A 19,547-nucleotide genomic window follows, 5' to 3' on the forward strand; every position below is an offset into this window, starting at 1 on the left:
GTTTTCTGTTGCTGTGTAAGATGCCACATGTAGAAGACAGGTATATATACCGTATTTTCCGCACTATAAGGCACATCTAAAAACCTCCAATTTCCTCAAAAGCTGACAGTGTGCCTTATATATGGACCAATATTGAGCCACAACAGGTCTCGCAACTACGGTAACTACGCCGACTTAATTTTCCCCTTTCTACGGCTGCTTACCGTATAAGAAGAAGCGCTTCTTCTTCTACGGGGGAAAATTAAGTCGGCGGCTGCTTACCGCAGTTTAGGTCTTGCAACTATGGGACTTCATTTTCCCCCGTAGAAGAAGAACTTTTTCTTCTACAGGGGAAAATGAAGTCCTGTAGTTGCGAGACCTAAACTTTATGTAAAGAACCAAAAATGGCTCCTATTAAGAGACACGCTTACGACGCAGAGTTTAAACTCAAGGCGATCAGTCACGCAGTAGACCACGGGAATAGAGCAGCAGCGAGAGAATTTAACATTAACGAATCAATGGTGCGGAAATTTAAGGAAGCAACATGATGACCTGCGCCAAGTAAAGAAGACAAAACAGAGTTTCCGAGGGAACAAAGCGAGATGGCTACAGTTGGAGGACAAACTCGAACAGTGGGTTATTGAACAGAGAGCAGTAAGTAGAAGTGTCAGTACAATCACTATTTGTTTTGTTGACATTCCCTTTAGCGCAGCTCCATCTAATGGATGCATAACGTAACCCCAGCCTCTACTGTAGCGTCTATTCTATGCGCCTTATAATGCGGTGCGCCTTATATATGAACAAAGTTTTCAAATAGGCCATTCATTGAAGGTGCGCCTTATAATCCGGTGCGCATTAAAGTGCGGAAAATACGGTATATAAAGATATATGTATATGTGTATTTATATATATATGTATATATATATCCATCCATCCATCCATCCATTTTCTACCGCTTGTACCGTTTGGGGTCGCGGGGGGTGCTGGAGCCTATCTCAGCTGCATTCGGGCGGAAGGCGGGGTACACCCTGGACAAGTCGCCACCTCATCGCAGGTCCAACACAGATAGACAGACAACATTTACACTCACATTCACACACTAGGGCCAATTTAGTGTTTCCAATCAACCTATCCCCAGGTGCATGTCTTTGGAGGTGGGAGGAAGCCGGAGTACCCGGAGGGAACCCACGCAGTCACGGGGAGAACATGCAAACTCCACACAGAAAGAACCCGAGCACAGGATCGAACCCATGACCTTCGTATTGTGAGGCAGACGCACTAACCCCTGTACCACCATGCTGCCCTATATATATATATATATATATATATATATATATATATATATATACATACATCTATATATATATATATATATATATATATATATATATATATATATATATATATATATATATATATATATACATCTATATGTAGCGGAATTGTCAATAACAATACCAGTATACCGTACGATCGATACTAGAAGGGTTAGATCAATAATTAATTGGGTCGTTTTTTTGTTCTTGTTTGCAAATTTAGGGAAAGAGACCCTGGACACAGGACACAGGCAAAAAACAAATTTAGATTTCAATTTAAAGTTTTTGCTTTTTTTTTAGTGATTGTGTAGTACTTTATTTTGCTCAAACAATTGTATGTAATTAAAGAGAATAGTTTAAATATTGTGTCGGTATTATTACAATGGTAATTGCGCTATTTATGAATACATTTTAAAAATTAGACTTAATATATGTTATCGTAATCGGTAGCATAAAGCCCAAATTGAAACACCCCTGATTTTTAGTATGCTAGCCAGGTAACAGTCCAACATAGCATCACTTGTTAATGAACTCCACAGGAAGTTGACTCATTTCTCACACAGATCTGACGACGAGGAGACATTTTGCCGTGCCTTGGTGGAGTACACCCGGGCCTGCTCTCATGTCGGATATCCAGTGAGGGAGTGGAGAGATAGCTTTTCTTCCTGCAGTAAGTTCTCAATGAGTGTTGACAAAAAAAAAAAAAAATCTTCTGTCCTTCTCATTTTGTGAAACTGTGCGTGAAGACGACGGCTGCGAGGAGAGCTTTGTCTACAGAGACTGTATCAGCTGCTGCCCCCCCACCTGCACATTTGAAAAGGAGTGCCTTGGAACCAATCTGCATTGCCTGGATGGCTGCTACTGTCCTGACGGTAGTGAGGAAACAAATATTTGGACAAAAACTGTTACAGTAGATTGCTTGCATCATACCCAGAGGCGTTTTATATTAAAAAAATACCCCAGTTTACGGTAATTAAATTTTAGTTTTAAAACACTTACCTGCACAGACATGCATGATTTTACTTTAATTTGCATATAATTTATTCTGTTCTTCCCTTTAGGGGGGAAGAGTCCACCTATGAAATGATAGGAGGTGAATAGAGTTTAAGTTTACCAATATATTCTACAAAAAAGACAACAGAAATGCCCGCGCTGAGAGAGCAAACCAAGCCGTTTAAAGTTCGAAGCAATCTCTTAAATGGTTGCCCACCTTTCATGTTTTTGTCCACCTGGTTTTTCTTGCCTTGACGGGGATCGAAACTAAAACTTAACTTGGAGTGTGTATGCCGAGCGCACACACGTTCTTCTCCTTTTGTCTCGTTCCTGGTACTTCTTATTCTGGAACCTAAATGAGATACATTATGTGTGTCTTTGCCTTTAACCCAGAACTCATGAAACAGCATAATGCCCCATGCTTTCACACAGCTACAAGACAATGAGAGTCACAGTTATCTAACTTTAGACCCATTTCCCGCCCTTCCAAGACTCCCTTTACACACACATGCCATTGATAATGGCTATGCTACGAAGGACAGGTTAACTCTGTCTCCACTTTCCGTTTCGTTGCTGTTCGTCCGACCCCTTATTTACCATATTTGTAGTGCTATAAAAGGCTATTTTGTGCAGCACCTGTTGCTGGGTAGATTTTGTAGGTTGCAATTGTTTGTGCAATAAAAATGGCCGTATGTTAAGAACTGGTTGCTGTGCTGTTGGCCCACACAGCAGATAAAATAAATTACAAGGATGTTTCATATATACAGCAATTCCTCGTTTATCGTGTCTAACTGGTTCCGGGCTTGACCGTGGTAAAGTCATCGGAAAGTAGGATTCTTATTTATAAATGAAATATTTTTATAGTTAGAGCATAAAAAACCTGTTTACGGCCTACTAAAATATTGCTTTTAACATTTTTAGAGGCCTCTACACATGAAATAACACCCATATAATCACCTTTACTGTTGTTTTACCCAATTTTGTTTTACCCAAAATATGTTCTGGACAAAATTTTTTACTCCATATTCTCTACTGCTCGCTAGTGTTACCTTATCTGAGTTATTGTGTAGAAATATGGGGAAATAACTACAAATGTGCACTTTACTCACTAAATGTGTTACAAAAAAGACCAATTACAATAATATATGATGTTGGATATAGAGAGCATACAAACACTTTATTTATTGAATCAGAAATATTGAAATTCAACGATTTGGTGCATTTGCAAACAGCTAAAATTATGTTTAAAGCAAACTATAACCTGCTACCTAAGAATGTACAACAATTCTTCTCGACAAAAGAGGAGAAATATAACCTTAGAGGAAAATCTAATTTAAAACATTTGTATGCACGTACAACTTAAGACTTTTAGCATAGCAGTATGTGGAATTAAATTATGGAATGGATTAAGCAAGGAAATCAGACAAAGCTCCAATATGATTCAGTTTAATAGACCGTCCAAAGTGTTCACAAAGTACAAAGAAAAATAATTGAACCTTTAAAAAAAAAAAAGATAATCTCATTCATCTCCTAGGTGAACCATAAATTACTTAACTATTTATTTATGAGAACGTAAATTATTGTGTATATGTTTACATGTCTAATATGTATTTATGTATTTAATATTTGTTTACTTAGTTATTGTATTTTAATTTATTACTCATTTATTTATTTAATGTTCTGTTACAAAGAAATGGGATACAAGTGCTATGATATGGAAAGGGGTAGGATTTTAAAAAAAAGCTCTACTTCTTCCTACTCCTTTTCGGACATGCTGTAATGAAACAACTGGAAATATTTGATGCATTACATTGTAATTGTAGTGTATTCATGTTCGAAACAAAGTGAAACTGAAATACATAAGCCTCGAGACAAGCGTCATTGCTCTAGCCGTTGTTGAGGCTTCCAGCACTACGTGGAAATGCTTCCTGTGTAATTCCTCTCAGTTGGAACGGGGCTTCAATGTGCTGTAACCACAAGCATATGTTGTTCTGCCAGAACTGTGTCAAATTGATCGTCGCAGCGAAGATGGCGCCAACGTTGTTAGAATTGAGTCCAACCACTGTCTCGTTGTTGTCATTTGTTGTCACGTACAAGGCTCACCAATGCGGAGATGTGTTATTGATGAGACAGGAATCGAAAATGAAGTGCATCAATAGTTTTACTCGCCAATTAAAACGAAAAACAACCACTTAAAGGAGAACTGCACTTTTTTTTTTTTTTTTTTGCCTATCGTTCACAATCATGAGAGACTAGAACACATTTTTTTTTTAGGATTCTAAAGATCATAAAAAAACACTTGCAAAAAGCAGCTGATGAAAGTCACCATTGTAGACTTCAAAGCCGTCTAAACCAACTTTAAAACCCTCCATCAATATTTTATATAGATACTGCAAGTCTATATATATTATGTAGTAACAGACACGTTCATAACAAGATGTAATATGTTCGTTATTTACTTTACTTTTATGCAACTTCGCACTTCCGACTTCTGGCAACAAATGTGTGTTCCTACTTCCAGAAACAAACGCGAGTGTGTTGTAATCATGGCAAACTTGGTAACAGACAATGAAGACAACTATTTTTGGACAAATTAGGATTCACAATTTGATCTTTTTTAACCTTAATATGCAAAGAATTAACTGCTACTTATAGAAGCGAGCACAAACAGAGGGAAGCCAAGTGAGTGAGATCGGTGTGACGTAAGCTGCAAATGTGGAACTTGGAGCCAAGCTATACAGACATAAATGGAGTGCTTACCCAAAATCAACTGAAAATGTCCCCGGCCAGCTGGACCCAACGCACAATTGTCCATCGAGTGGGTCACTTTAATATTGATCATGACACACGCAGCCTGTCATGCGTCTTAGTACAACTAAAGTACATACGGTGTCAAGCTAGCTGTGTACAAACAAAACATGAAATGTGCGCTGATACTTTACAGATACTGTAATATGTTTGTTCATGTTTTCAGTCAGTACAGATTGGTTTCTTATAGCATTGGGTTATGCATTACATACTAAAAACCCATTCAGCTGCTAAAGCAAAAAGCTAGCTAACTTCTTGCCGTGGCTAGCTTACGACTAATGCCGCAGCATGCCGTCGCAAGACAATGTTTTATTACGCTAGATAAACAGTTCCTCAGTGTTCACTCCTACAATAATGTTGCTACAGTTTGGTTATTATACAGGTTACGGAATGTATTGCTCCCATTAGCTGCACTGCCAGCCACCAAAAACGAGACGATTTTTATAAATTAGAATGCAAAAAAACCCACCTTTTTGTCTTCTTGTCTCTCGTTAGGTATGTGAACGATTCCAAAAAAAAGTACAGTTCCCCTTCAGAAGGGTCATATTGTGATTTTTTTTTCCCCCCTACATTTAAAACACTTCCATGTGATCTACATAACATGAAATGGTGGATCTTTGGTCAAAATGTTGCGCAGATTGTTTTACAGAAAGTTTTCAAGCTGCTTTCTGACCGTCTCTTTAGGATGTGCCGTCTTATTTACGTGCCTCGACTTCGACTGTGTCTTCTCCCCGACATCTTTGTTTTAGTTTTTAGTGCTTCCATATGGAGTCTACTGAGAGATTCATATGAGAGGGGATTTATGTGGTCCCATTTGTCACTGTCTACCTGACACATGAAACGTAACGAATTGGGAGGGTGCACTATCCACATTAGCCATTTTGAATATCTTTAAATGTGTTTAGTGGCAATTTCAACTTTGACTACAGCGTCAGTTGTTAAGTAGAGTGGCATTTCAAAATCATTAACCCCCGACCTTCTGCTCATGCAAGATTCACCCAGGAATGAAGCAATATGATCCCTTTCTTACTGTAAGTTCGAACTATACGCTACTTTATATTAGAAATGGCAGCAGTGGAGGATGCATGTGCATGTCTTCGGACTACAACCGCGGATTTGCGCAAAGCACTTTGAGTAAATTTCTACAATATCTGGAGATATCTGATCATGCCACACTTGGGGAAAAATGGCACAATTGGGGTACATTCCACACTGCTAGTTGGGAGGGAAGTATGAAGGAAAACAAGTTTGTTTGATAAATATCTCTGAAACTATTTCATATTTTCGGGACTTATGCAGATCCCAAATACACGAAAACTGGTACAAATGGTTAAGAAAAGTTGGCATGGAAACAGACGTTCCCCCAAATGAGACAAGTGCTGTCCTGTAATCAATAGAAGACTACATTTAGGCCAAATGATGTAATCTTTGCTTAAGAAATAAATAAAACCGAGTTAGGGTGAACATGAAAAATTTGAACTGCGATGTGGCCTCGCCACTTCAAATGTACCTTTTATTTTGAAGTTTATTCCCAAAGTTTTGGTGGGTCACTACTTTTACACACTTCCTGCTCATGCAAAATCTGATGGTCATATCATTTTCCATCAGGGCTCATCCTACAAAATGGAACGTGCATCGCTGCTTCTCAGTGTCCATGTGTTTACCACGGTACATCATACGTGCACGGGCACACGCTTCGACAGGGTTGCAATGTTTGGTAAGTGTATTCTGTGTAGAAAACTATTCAAGTTTGCCCAAGGGGCTCCTGAATGTCTTCTTTTTAAGTGTCTGCATGGGAGGAGTGTGGAACTGCACTGAGAACAACTGCACAGGTGAGGTTGTCCATGCTATCCAGAAAAAGCTGCGCATCCATCGTTATATGTAGTTTTTTTGTTGCACCTCAGCGGAATGTTCTGTAGTGGGGGACGTGTTTGTGACCACGTTCGACGGGAGAATGTTTCTCCAGCCGGGAGCTTGCCAGTACGTCCTCATTAAGAGCCGGGGCAGCAGCAGTTTCACCGTCACGCTGCAGTACACAACCTGCACTGAGGTGCTACTGATCCGACCCATGAGCATGTGTGCATGCATACACGTGTTTGCTTACCTGTTGTTGCTGCGTACAGAAGCAGGTGTGTATTCAGTCTGTGACACTAGTGATGGAGGAAGATGTGAGTCGTCAGATCACTCTGACCAGGGAAGGTGGCGTGATGGTCGGAGTCAACTCGGCACCTGTCCTGCCCTATTTTGATGGTGGCTATTAAATATTCTTCTTTTAAATCATTAACGGGGCAGTAATGAACTCCTTTATTTCTCATGTATAGATGCATTGGATGTGCGCAAGCTGACCTCTGTGTTCACACAACTAAAGGCAAAGATCGGGCTGAAGCTGCAATATGACGGCAGAGGAGGGCGAATCCATCTGCAGCTGGACAGCCGCTGGCGAGGACTGACGCTTGGCCTATGTGGAACCTTGAACGGGAATCTTAGAGATGACTTCCTGTGAGTTTTCCGGCAAGGACCACTTTTACAAATCAAGTCTGTTTTAAACGCGTCGTATTATGATTTTTTTTCTACATCTAAAACACTTCATTGCGGCCTACATAACATGTCATGGTGGTTCTTTGGTCAACATTATGAATAGTTTATCTAATCAAATCAAACCTTATCTTTTAGCACTTTTTATACACAGGCAAGTGGCAAACACAAAAAATGACACACACAGCACTATTACCAATAGCAAAACAAAAACATGGCATGGCACTGAGGATTTGAGGAAAAATGCCACCTTTGAGGCATCCACACTGGAGAATAATTAAAATTAACGCCATCTAAAAAAATAGTATGAAACACAAGATACAATATATGCAAAAATAAAATATAAATAATACATTAATAAGTTAATAAAAATGTAACATTGAGATAATAATAGTAGTAATATTAATAATTAAGATAGACAACAACACAATAAATGAAAACATAAGAGTTTAACATGATCAGTAAAAAGACTGATTAAAAGTGTGTGTCTTTAGCCCATCCATCCGTCTTCTTCCGCTTATCCGAAGTCGGTTCGTGGATGCAGCAGCCTAAGCAGAAAAGCCCAGACTTCCCTCTCCTCAGCCACTTTGTCCAGCTTCTCCCCAGGGATCCTGAGGCATTCCCAGGCCAGCTGGGAGACAGTCTTTCCACCGTGTCCTGGGTCTTTCCCGTGGTCTCCTACTGGTCGGACGTGCCCTTAACACCTCCCCAGGGAGGCATTCGGGGGGCATCTGACCAGATGTCCGAACCACCTCATCTGGCTCCTCTAGATTTGGAGGAGCAGCGGCTTTACTTTGACCTGACAGAGCTTCTCACCCTATCTTTAAGGGAGAGACCCCCCACCCAACAGAGGAAACTAATTTTGGCTGTTTGTACCCGTGATCTTGTCCTCTCGGTCATAACCCAAAGCTCATGACCATAGGTGAGGATAGGGACCTAGGCTCTCTGGCAAGCTGTTCCATAGGTGGGAGCCATAGTGGCTAAATGCCTGGTTCTGGTATTTGGTAAAGATAAAAGGCAAGTACCAGAGAACCTTCGGATCCGCAATGGGTTGATACGGTAAAAGCAGGTCAGATAGATAAGAAGGCGCAAGGCCATTACGACTTTTAAAAACTAATAAAATAACTATAAAATTGACCCTGAAGAGAAAGGGGAGCCAATGCAGCAACTTTAAAACTGGTGTAATGTGCTGCCGCCCTCTGGTCCTCGTCAGCACGCGTGCAGCTGAGTTTTGTAATATTTGCAGACTTCTGATATTCTTTTTGGGAAGACCAGAGAGCAGGGCATTACATTAGTCCAAACGACAGGAAATAAAAGCATGCATTAGCGCCTCTGTGTTGGCCTGAGAGAGAAACGGGCAGACTCTGGCTATGTTCTTAAGATGATAAAAAACTATTTTTGTAATATTTTTAATATGTGGGATAAAAGTCAGCTCGGAGTGAAAAATTATGCCCAGATTTTTTATAGATTGTGTTGCTTTAAAATCTTGTAATTTTGATTAAAGTTTATCCCTCTGGCCTTCAGGGCCTATACCTAAAACCTCTGTTGTGTCCTGGTTGAGTAGTAGGAAATTCACTGCCATCCATGACTTGATGTCTACAATGCAGTTAAAAAGGGTATCTATTGGTCGTCTGTCATCAGGCGATGTATAAATTCACTGCCATCCATGACTTGATGTCTACAATGCAGTTAAAAAGGGTATCTATTGGTCGTCTGTCATCAGGCGACGTACAACTGTGTATCATCAGCATAACTGTAGAAACTGATGTTTAAAATGTATCTTTTTCAGACCGTTTTTAAGCCGCTCTCTGACCGTCTCTTAGGATGCACCGTTTTGTGAGCCGTCTTATTTACATGCCTCCACTTTGACTGTGTCTTCTCCCCGCCATCTTAGTTTTAGCGCTTCCATTGCAAGTCTACTGACAGATTAAGTTTGAACTATACGCCGCTTTGTATTAGAGATGGCAATGGCAGAGGATGCATGTGCATGTACGAGCCAGTCTGCCCCACAACTAGGGGATGTAGAAAAAGGAAGTTATTGACTACATCGCCAAATTACAATGGCGCAAGCGCACACAACACTTTGGGTAAATCTCTACCGTATAGGGATAATCAGCTGACGTCACACTTCAGAAAAACGTCACTAAATGGGCAAATTCCAAACGGCTCGTTGATTGTTTTATGATTATCTCCACAATGCCTCCACAATTTGATTTTAAATTTTTGGGACATATGCACATCCCAAATACACCACCGCATTTACCAACAGGGAAGAACAATCTTGCAAAACAGGGCCCCTTTAATGTACATTTGTGCGTAGGTCTCCTGCAGGCATGATAGAGGGAACACCGCAGCTCCATGCTAATGCTTGGAAGGTGTCTTCAGCTTGTGTAGCCCCGGTTAACCTGCCCATTGTTGACCCCTGCGAGATAAACCTACAGAATGGTGAGTATCCCCAGCCAAACACTTCTATCTCAAAGCAACATCTCTCGTTGAAATTAATTGACTCCCCAAAACTAAAATTATTTAAAAATTTAACATGTATTTTAAAAAGAACACATTTGCACTACTGCACTACTTACAACTAAAGTGGTTTCATGAATGAATGTAATAATAATGCACATCATTTATATTGGAGAGCAGACTGCTCTCCCTCCCTCTTCCCTCCAGCTTCTTCTGCGTCAAATACGCCATCAGCAGCTTCTCCATATTTTTATAGATGAATGCCCACTGTTTGGATATTACTTTTAATGGGTCATATTATAATTTTCTACAATTAAAACACTTCCTTGTGGTCTACATAACATGTAATGGTGATTATTTGGTCAAAATTTTGCCCAGATAATGTTTTACAGACCATTTTTCAGCCGCTTTCTCACCGTATCTTCAGGATGCGCCTTTTTGTGAGCTCCACTTCGATGGTGTCTTTTCCCCGCCAGGCATGTAGTTTTAGCGTTTTCGTATGGAGTCTACTGACAGATTAAGTTAGAACTGTAAACTACTTTGTATTAAAAAAGGCAACAGAGGAGGATGCATGTGCTTGTACGAGCCAATCTGACTCTTCGGGTAAATCTCTACCACAGAGATTTCTAAACTTTTTTTTTTTACGAAGGGCCACATAACAAAAAGTCAAAGTATACAAAAAGTATTGCAAAAATGAACGCTGAAGTCAGACATATAGACTGATTACATATATTTAAAGACCAAATGTTGTCATCTTTGTGTAATTAGTGACAAAGTATACTATCATTAGTTATTAAAGGGGTGTCCCAAGTGCGTCCAGGGGGCCTTTTTCGGACCAAAGCTCGAGTTTCGTTGGCCCGCAACATATTGCGGGAAAAAAACAACAGTGAAAATGTGAGAAAAAAAGCAAAAAGACATAATGTAATGAGAAAAGGCAGACATTTTATACTACTAATAACACAATTACTCACTTCTAACACAAAGCTGACACTAAGTTTTGATATATAATATCTGTTTGTAGCATTTTTTAGTTTTTACAAATAAAAAATGATCAAAATGCTCTCCTCCCGGGACTACTTCTAACTCAAAACAGTCCATGTGAGGTTTATGAGCTCAAAGCCATACATGCAACATTGTCCACAATCCCAAATATAAGCCGATATAATGTGTTTCTATTGCAGTATTCTATGCCTCCCAGTGTGAGGTGCTCCTGGGGAGCGTGTTCGCCCCGTGTCATGGCTACATCAGTCCCAACATCTACCAACAGCAGTGTCGCTACCAGGCCTGCCGTTGTGGGAGCAGTTGTCTGTGCACCTCTCTAGCTCACTATACACTGCTCTGCTCCAAGCACGGCATTGATGTTCCTTTCAGGGCACATGTCTCTGACTGTGGTGAGTGTTGAGGGGAGCGAGTGTTTTTGTGTGAGATATGCAGCAATGTTTTTGCATAATTGCCATAATAACTGGTGGTGACATGCCTTATGGGTTTATTTTGTGGCAGAAAGTTTTTCTGTGTTTTAGCTGTTGCTGGGGTTTGACTTTGTTTGCAGTTAATAATTCGAGACATTATTGGATGCATGCGTGTGTACATATAGGAGTGGTGTGTCTCGGAGGGATGCTCTACCACTCGTGCGTGTCATCCTGCGGGCGGTCCTGTCGTGCTTTGTCCAGCCTGGAAATGTGTAACCCCGACGACTGCGCGGAAGGGTGTGGATGTCCTGACGGCAGTTACTATGACGACGTTCGCCAGCGATGCGTGCGACTGTAAGGCTCCATTTTCTTAATCTCTGCTATTTAATTTCAAATTGCTCACCTTTTTCCTCTTCTCTGAGTCTGTCTCCTCGTTGCCTATGTCTCCTTTTAAATGAAGCTAAAGTACACCTGCAAGGAATTTGTTATGATCTCTGCCAGGAAGTTATGTCGTCGTTGCCGTTAGCTTGTCAGTCTTTAAGTTAGTTGGCAAAGTAATTCTAAAAATTATGGGCGGATTTTCATGAAACTTTCAATAAATGTCCGCTATGGGATAGGTAACAACTGATGTCGGGGCTTATAGGGATAATTTCTACTATGTTACATGTTTGTGTTTGTGTGTGTGTGTGTGTGTGTGTGTGTGTGTGTGTGTGTGTGTGTGTGTGTGTGTGTGTGTGTGTGTGTGTGTGTGTGTGTGTGTGTGTGTGTGTGTGTGTGTGTGTGTGACAGACGAGGTTCACGCCATTTCTTTCATTCCACTGATGTACTCTAAATTCCGTCCTGTAAGCCGCTACTTTTTTCCCACGCTTTGAACTATGCGGCTTATAAAACTGTGTGGCTAATTTATGGATTTTTCTTCGCTAAAGGCCATGATGCAAATAGTTTTCATAAAACCCAAGACCATACTTGCCAACCCTCCCGATTTTCAGTGCCCCTCCCAAAAATCTCCCGGAGCAACCATTCTCCCGAATTTCTCCCGATTTACAACCGGACAACAATATTGGGGGCGTGCCTTAAAGGCACTGCCTTTAGCGTCCTCTCTCACCTGAAAAGGAGACTATTATATATGTCTCCGTTATCCATAGGTTTATCTATAACCCATAAAGTAGGCAGGCACGGAGCTATTTCTCAGCGTGTGTTTATTCCAGCCGGCATGTTAATACACTGACACACAACATCCGGATTCCCATCATGCATTGCTTCAAAACTACGGCAAGTAGCAATGTCCAAAAACATAACAGAGATGAAGCAGAAGAACGAAGAAGAGACATGGCGACGACGAGTAAGAAGAAGTACGCTTGCAAGTTCCAAAATGATTGGAAAAAATAATTTCAGTTCATCCAGGACAGCTCGAAGGGGAAGGGATATGCTGCCTGCAAATTTTCGGTCACAACTAACTGTTGAAATGATCTAAGCCAGGGGTTCTTAACATTTTGACCTCTGGGCCCAACTTTTCCACTACAGAGGGGCCAGGTGCTCACTCAAATATTAACACTTCATTCGTAATCTTACTCTTAATTTTAATCATACTCAATAATTATATCTTACCTTCTTACAGTTAAGTGTATACCATGATGAACCTTATCAAATGATATGAAACAATGTGTTAATCACAAAGATTATTATCAAGGCTTAGGTCAGGTTGATTACAAAAATAGATACTAATCATATATGCAATAGAAGGGACTCTAAAAACTGATGAAAAATTAATTTACATACAACTACAATTACTGAAATAAATACATTCTAACTAAATTAATACTAAAAAAATCTGTTCGTTCAGTAAACTGTACGGTAATTAAAATCAAAGTGCAAATAAAAATACAGCATCACCACTTAAGTCATGATTTTTACACCCAAGATACTTCTTTAAGACTTAAGCTCCAGCCTTTTCTGTTTGTTTTGAGCATGATATTAATGCCACTAGTGGTCGTAATGTGTATTACAACAGAGCGCCGCTGCGGCCCATACAGACCACAGCTGAGAAACAGATATTTTTTGGGCCCTATGGTTAAGAAACACTTACCTAAGCATTATGACATTATTGCTCATGGAGACCTGTTCAGACTCGGCTTACCATTGATGGATTTACTAAGCTTTGGTTTTGTTAAGTGTATATTATCCACGTCTGCATGTCACACGTACTGATCATACTTTATTACCTGCCAAGGATAATGAACAATAGCTTACAAGAACTGTCTGGCTGCCTGGTCTAGAATAAATGTAATCGTTCATCATATGTAAAACATGTTATTTCTGAGACTAGCAGAAACTACACCACTATATATAGCACAAACACCCTTGGGTGTATTTTCATGAAACTTTCAGGAAATATCAATAGGATAAAGAACAAGTCATGACATTTTGCGGCTGATCTGAATCATTTCTAGTACGTTACCTTACGTTTGCGTTACGAGCTTCAACTTCTGTCTGTCTGTGCTTGCGTCATTGCCTCCACTCACAAAGACAAAGACAGTGGATGACTGACAAGAGGCTCTGCTTTGTTCTTTCATTCTGCTAAGGATAGCTCTGAAATTTATGAGCACAATTTCATTAAACGGTCTGTAAATGTAAGAACTGGGATAAAAAACTATTTTAGCAGTTGGGATTCAGGACTTTTTTACTATTGGAAGGTGGGGCCTGGCAAGGTCAGCGGCCTGAGAGTGCTTTTCTCGTTGTTGATGTTGTTATGGCTTTTTGTTTTGTTTCTGTATTTTTGTCCTCCATCTTTTAAATGAAAGTCAACCATGCACTACCAGTTGATCTTGCTCTTCTTCTGACTGTTTTTCCTCAGAGGTTTCACCAACTGTTGTTGCAGTTGCCTTCTATCATTTAGTCTGGCCCCTCTCAAATCATACTGTACCAGCCAAAGGTTTTGGCACACCACCTTAATCAATAGCAAGAACACGTGTGTCCACACATTTGACTGGTACTGAATACCATTAGTTAAAAAAAACATGACTTGAACTTAAATTATTTTTAATAATATTCATTGTTACATTGTGCTATTTTAGCATGTTTATGGTAATTTTATGTACTGTCAGAAGGATGATCATAAGCTGCAATTTGGAAGAAGCAACCGTTAGTGTCATCATCATCATCATTCCGTGTTAAATGTAATGGCATTTATGTCATCGACAGGGCTCAGTGCCACTGTTACACAATGGCTGGCGTATCACAGCCAGGAGAGGTCGTCTTCAGCGCATCTGGTCTTTGGTGAGTCACAGCTGGCCTGCTCTGAAAAGTAGAAAGTCATTGTTCGCAATAATGATGGCCAAAATGCACTTAAGCTAACTGTTTTCTCTCCCTTTCTGTCTTTTACTAGCCTGTGCAGGAATGGGAAGCTAGAGTGTGAGCCAGAAGAAAAAGGTAGCCCCCCTACCCCCGACCCCCCCACCACCACCACCACCTTTGCTCTACCCCTTCTATCAGTTCTTGTTTCTTCGGAAAACAAAGTGCTGTTTTAGGCTGTGTCCCTCTTGCTGAAATCTAGCTTGGTTCCCATGACTACCTGCTGTGGTTGATGAAGAGGACACGAGCATTGATTTACCTGCGTCTCTGTGTGTTGCATGTGTTTATATAGAGACAGATAGTGCAGAGACTGGGGAGTGTCCCGCGGGGAAAGTGTACCATAGTTGCACCGAGCTGAGAGGAGGAGTGGCCTGCGCGCCGACCTGCCGCAACCTCATGTTGAACGTCACCTGCCCACCAAACACGCCATGCATCCCGGGCTGCATCTGCCCTGCTGGGTAATACAAACTCTCTTTTTGTTTGTCTTTTTATCTTAAAGGCGCTGGATATTTCCTGACAGGTACTTTACACCAGTGCAAATGTAACTTGGCAGAAAACTGACACCATGATCTCATTAAATAGATTAATTTTCAAATATATGCAAATGGTTTAGCATAAAAGGACTGAAACTGGAGGCTGTCTGCAAGATAAAATGTAATTAGAGAGTGGTCAACGACAATTAATAGTCTTTGTTAAAGCCACAGTGCGCTAACACAAAAATGTTGTGAAACCTTAGCTGTAAAAAAAAAACCTGCACAATTTAGGCTAATAAGGTTACCAGGAATTCACCGTATTTAATACAGTCACAATGTAGTTACAGTTTAATCTGTTAATTATACAGTTAACTGTTTTTTCTTATAGTAAATTACTATGAGAAAAACGGATGTATTGCTAACCTGTTTGCAAAAAAACCAACATAGAATTTACGGTAAAATACCGGCAGCTGTGTTTGCCAGGAATTCACCGTAAAACAATCAACCTATACCCAGGTGCATGTCTTTGAAAGTCAAAGGAAGCCAGAGTACCCGGAGAGAACCCAAGCAGTCATGGGGAGAACATGAAAACTCCACACAGAAAGACTCCTAGCCCGGTAATCCAAACCAGGACCTTCTCGTTGAGAGGCACAAGCGCTAACCACTGCTCTACAGTGGTGCCCTGTCACCAATACTAGTATCTGCAAAATGCCTGTTTCCAAGACATGTGAGCGGTACATGAGGATTTTAACTTTAAAGTATTTGTACAACCGTTCACTGGACAACTCACAACATGGCCTTTCGCAACATGTTCCTTCCAGTAAGCTCTTCAAAATGAGTCTTAAGTTTCTGTTAAGTAGCTGCTTGCAACCAGTTCCAACACACTTAAACACACAGTGTGGTTCATTTCGATGCAGTTTACAATGAAGCACATAGACATATACCCTCGATGTCTGAAACGACTTGTCACAAACATAGAAGAAAACATTTTGTTAGCCAAATGTTAACTAGGCTAATGCTTTAACAAAAAAACAATTAAGGTATCCTGTAAATTTAAATGTACAATCTGCAAAATCTTTAATTTAGACTTAATATATTTTTAAAATAATTTTTGAGCCGTATTTTCCGCACTATAAGGCACACCGGATTATAAGGCGCACCTTCAATGAATGGCCTATTTTAAAACTTTGTTCATATATAAGGCGCACCGCATTATAAGGCGCACCGCATTATAAGGCGCATAGAATAGACGCTACAGTAGAGGCCGGGGTTGCGAGACCTGTTGTGGCTCAATATTGGTCCATATATAAGGCGCACTGTCAGCTTTTGAGAAAATTGGAGGTTTTTAGGTGCGCCTTATAGTGCGGAAAATACGGTATTTTGCATGCTTGTGAAATTACAGTATTTGCAAATGCATTGTAAAATTTTTCATAATTTTCACAGTCAAGTCATGTGTTTTCTACGTATCATAGCCATAGTAATTTAGGATATCTAATGTTTGAGTTTGAGTTTATTTGGAACATGCATGCATACGACATGAATGATACATCGCAATTTCCATTTCCTCTCGACATGTTTGAAAAGGAGTAGGAAGAAGCAGAGCTTATTTAATCCTACCCCTTTTCCTTTACATAGCAGTTGCTAACACTTTTGTTCACTTCCTGTTCTCAATTTATTCACAATACACTCCATAAGTAATAACATTAAAAATAAATAATATTTAGTGAAGTAAGTTATATTTTAGATGGTGAGATAAATAAGATTATCTAGAACAGTGGTTCTCAACCTTTTTTCAGTGATGTACCCCCTGTGAACATTTTTCTAATTCAAGTACCTCCTAATCAGAGCAAAGCATTTTTGGTTGAAAAAAAGAGATAAAGAAGTAAAATACAGCACTATGTCATTAGTTTCTGATTTATTAAATTGTATAACAGTGCAAAATATTGCTCATTTGTAGTGGTCTTTCTTGGACTATTTGGAAAAAAAGATATAAAAAACTAAAAATGTGTTGAAAAAGAAACAAGTGATTCAATTATAAATAAAGATTTCTACACATAGAAGTAATCATCAACTTAAAGTGCCTTCTTTGGGGATTGCAATAGAGATCCATCTGGATTCATGAACTTAATTCTAAACATTTCTTCACAAAAAAAGAAATCTTTAACATCAATATTTATGGAACATGTCCACAAAAAATCTAGCTGTCAACACTGAATATTGCATTGTTGCATTGTAATGAATTGAATAGCTTACTTGATTTGATGGTCAGTTTATGAACTTACATTCATATTTTGTTGGAGTATTATTCAATAAATATATTTATAAAGGATTTTTGAATTGTTGCTATTTTTAGAATTAAAAAAAAAATCTCACGTACCCCTTGGCATACCTTCAAGTACCCCCAGGGGTACGCGTACCCCCATTTGAGAACCACTGATCTAGAACATGAATGTTTCTTGGTTTGCAGAAAATCCGCTGCATTTACAACTGTGATAACCTATTTTTGATTTTTCTGTGTTTTACTGTTGCTATTTAACAATCGATTGATGTAGTTTTTACAGTCATTTTTTTACAGTATCATTTGCAAGATATCTTCACACAAATCTTTTAACCATCTTTTATATTTGCAGAATGGCTCCGACAATAGGAGTTTGAAAGCATATATTTACCATGTTCTATTTAAAGGCTGGTGCTGCACCGTGGGGAGTGTTACTATCCAGAGAACTGTCCCTGTGTCTGGCTTGGCCTGGAGTATCTCCCAGCAGAGACTGTGCAAACACCCTGTTATAAATGGTATGTGCCCTTGCTGCATTAGTGAGAGAGATTTACTTTACTGAGCTGGAACAAGTGCCAAGTCCCGTCCTAATACGATGTGACGTTTTCAGTTTGATTGTTACTCATTTGGAACAAACAGTCAAAACACATAATGGAACGTTGAACTTGCACGTCTGCTTTTTCTTTGTTTTTGTTTTTTGCTTCTGTTTTCTCCGTATTTTCCTCACACGCATCCAACCTGCCACCATCTCCTCAGTGTGTGTCACCGTGGCTATTTTAACTGTAGCTATTCACCATGTCCAGCTGTGTGTACTGTCTACAGTGACAGACATTACCACACCTTTGACGGCCTGGAGTATGACTACCACTCCGACTGCCAGGTCTACCTTCTGAAAGTGAGTTTGTATCAATCTCATTACAATGTAAAGTTAAACGAGTGCCTCATCTCACAAGCTGTTTGGGGATACGAGCGCTCTCATTCATATTGTCAGGCTTCAGGTTGCGAGCAAAAATTCCTATTACAAACCTCCCCACCGCTAGCGCATGCCACAGTAGACCCCGTAAGATCTGCGGTCTCAATTGCTAACATTAGCTTATAGCCAGAGAGCGACATAACTTGGTTATGGGAACTAGGAAAATGAGTGTGAAGGACAGTGCTGAGGACAGGAAGTGGATGATATTCATCGGCGTGGAGCCGACTTGGTGCAGCTGTACGTGTATAGCTTCACAATACTGCGGCAGAATGTGTCGACAAAGCCAGCCAAGGACATTCAAATAATTTCTAAGTGACAAACATTGATCCATCAGAATATGGAGAAACTGCCGATGGTGTGTTTGACAGAAAGGGCCGCTCTCCAACGTAAATTCTGTACATTGTCACATTTTAGTCAGTCCTCGTTTATCGCTATTAATTGGTTACAGGCGTGACTGTGCTAAATGAATTGCTGCGAAGTAGGAATTATTTATTGTATATGGAATATTTTCATAGCTAAAGCAAAAAAAAAATATTTACGACCTTTCAAATACGTTTTTTTTAACATTATGAGAGCCCTCTAGACATAAAATAGCACACACATAGACATATATCCAATATAGTAGACATTTAGGAGCCCTGTTTATATTTACCGTAGTATTGATATTTTTTGTATTTGTTTTTTGGTGCTTTTTATTAAGTATTAATATTTTTAGTACATTTTTCAGTTTTTATGCTTAAAAATGCTTTTTTTAGGCCGACACACGTTAAATATGCTTTTTGGGGTGGGGTAGGGGGAGGGAGAATCGCAATATAGTGAAGTCGCAAAATTGGAAGCGTGATGTGGTGACTGTACTTCAGTTTTTTTGTAGTATTTTTTAATATTATTTTTGGTACAATATTTCTCATCTAGAAGTTTGTTTTTCTTACCAAAACATGGATGAAATATTTTGATTTCAATTAATTGGTGATT

At 39.7% G+C, this 19,547-nt stretch overlaps 1 protein-coding gene across 1 annotated transcript in view; it reads left to right on the plus strand.

Annotated features, from left to right (window-relative positions):
- Nucleotides 1-19,547, plus strand: part of otogl (otogelin-like) — an 84,023-nt gene that overhangs the window by 23,653 nt on the left and 40,823 nt on the right. Inside the window, exons 11-25 of the mRNA XM_061925020.2 lie at nucleotides 1,859-1,965; nucleotides 2,042-2,167; nucleotides 6,705-6,813; nucleotides 6,882-6,928; nucleotides 7,001-7,146; nucleotides 7,220-7,346; nucleotides 7,418-7,595; nucleotides 9,952-10,076; nucleotides 11,276-11,485; nucleotides 11,689-11,857; nucleotides 14,705-14,779; nucleotides 14,889-14,932; nucleotides 15,147-15,312; nucleotides 18,013-18,120; nucleotides 18,359-18,497. Coding sequence (XP_061781004.2) covers nucleotides 1,859-1,965; nucleotides 2,042-2,167; nucleotides 6,705-6,813; nucleotides 6,882-6,928; nucleotides 7,001-7,146; nucleotides 7,220-7,346; nucleotides 7,418-7,595; nucleotides 9,952-10,076; nucleotides 11,276-11,485; nucleotides 11,689-11,857; nucleotides 14,705-14,779; nucleotides 14,889-14,932; nucleotides 15,147-15,312; nucleotides 18,013-18,120; nucleotides 18,359-18,497 — 1,876 coding nt within the window. The remainder of the gene's footprint in view (nucleotides 1-1,858; nucleotides 1,966-2,041; nucleotides 2,168-6,704; nucleotides 6,814-6,881; nucleotides 6,929-7,000; nucleotides 7,147-7,219; nucleotides 7,347-7,417; nucleotides 7,596-9,951; nucleotides 10,077-11,275; nucleotides 11,486-11,688; nucleotides 11,858-14,704; nucleotides 14,780-14,888; nucleotides 14,933-15,146; nucleotides 15,313-18,012; nucleotides 18,121-18,358; nucleotides 18,498-19,547) is intronic.

Source organism: Nerophis lumbriciformis, linkage group LG29, assembly GCF_033978685.3.
Source record: "Nerophis lumbriciformis linkage group LG29, RoL_Nlum_v2.1, whole genome shotgun sequence".
Lineage (NCBI taxonomy): Eukaryota > Metazoa > Chordata > Actinopteri > Syngnathiformes > Syngnathidae > Nerophis > Nerophis lumbriciformis.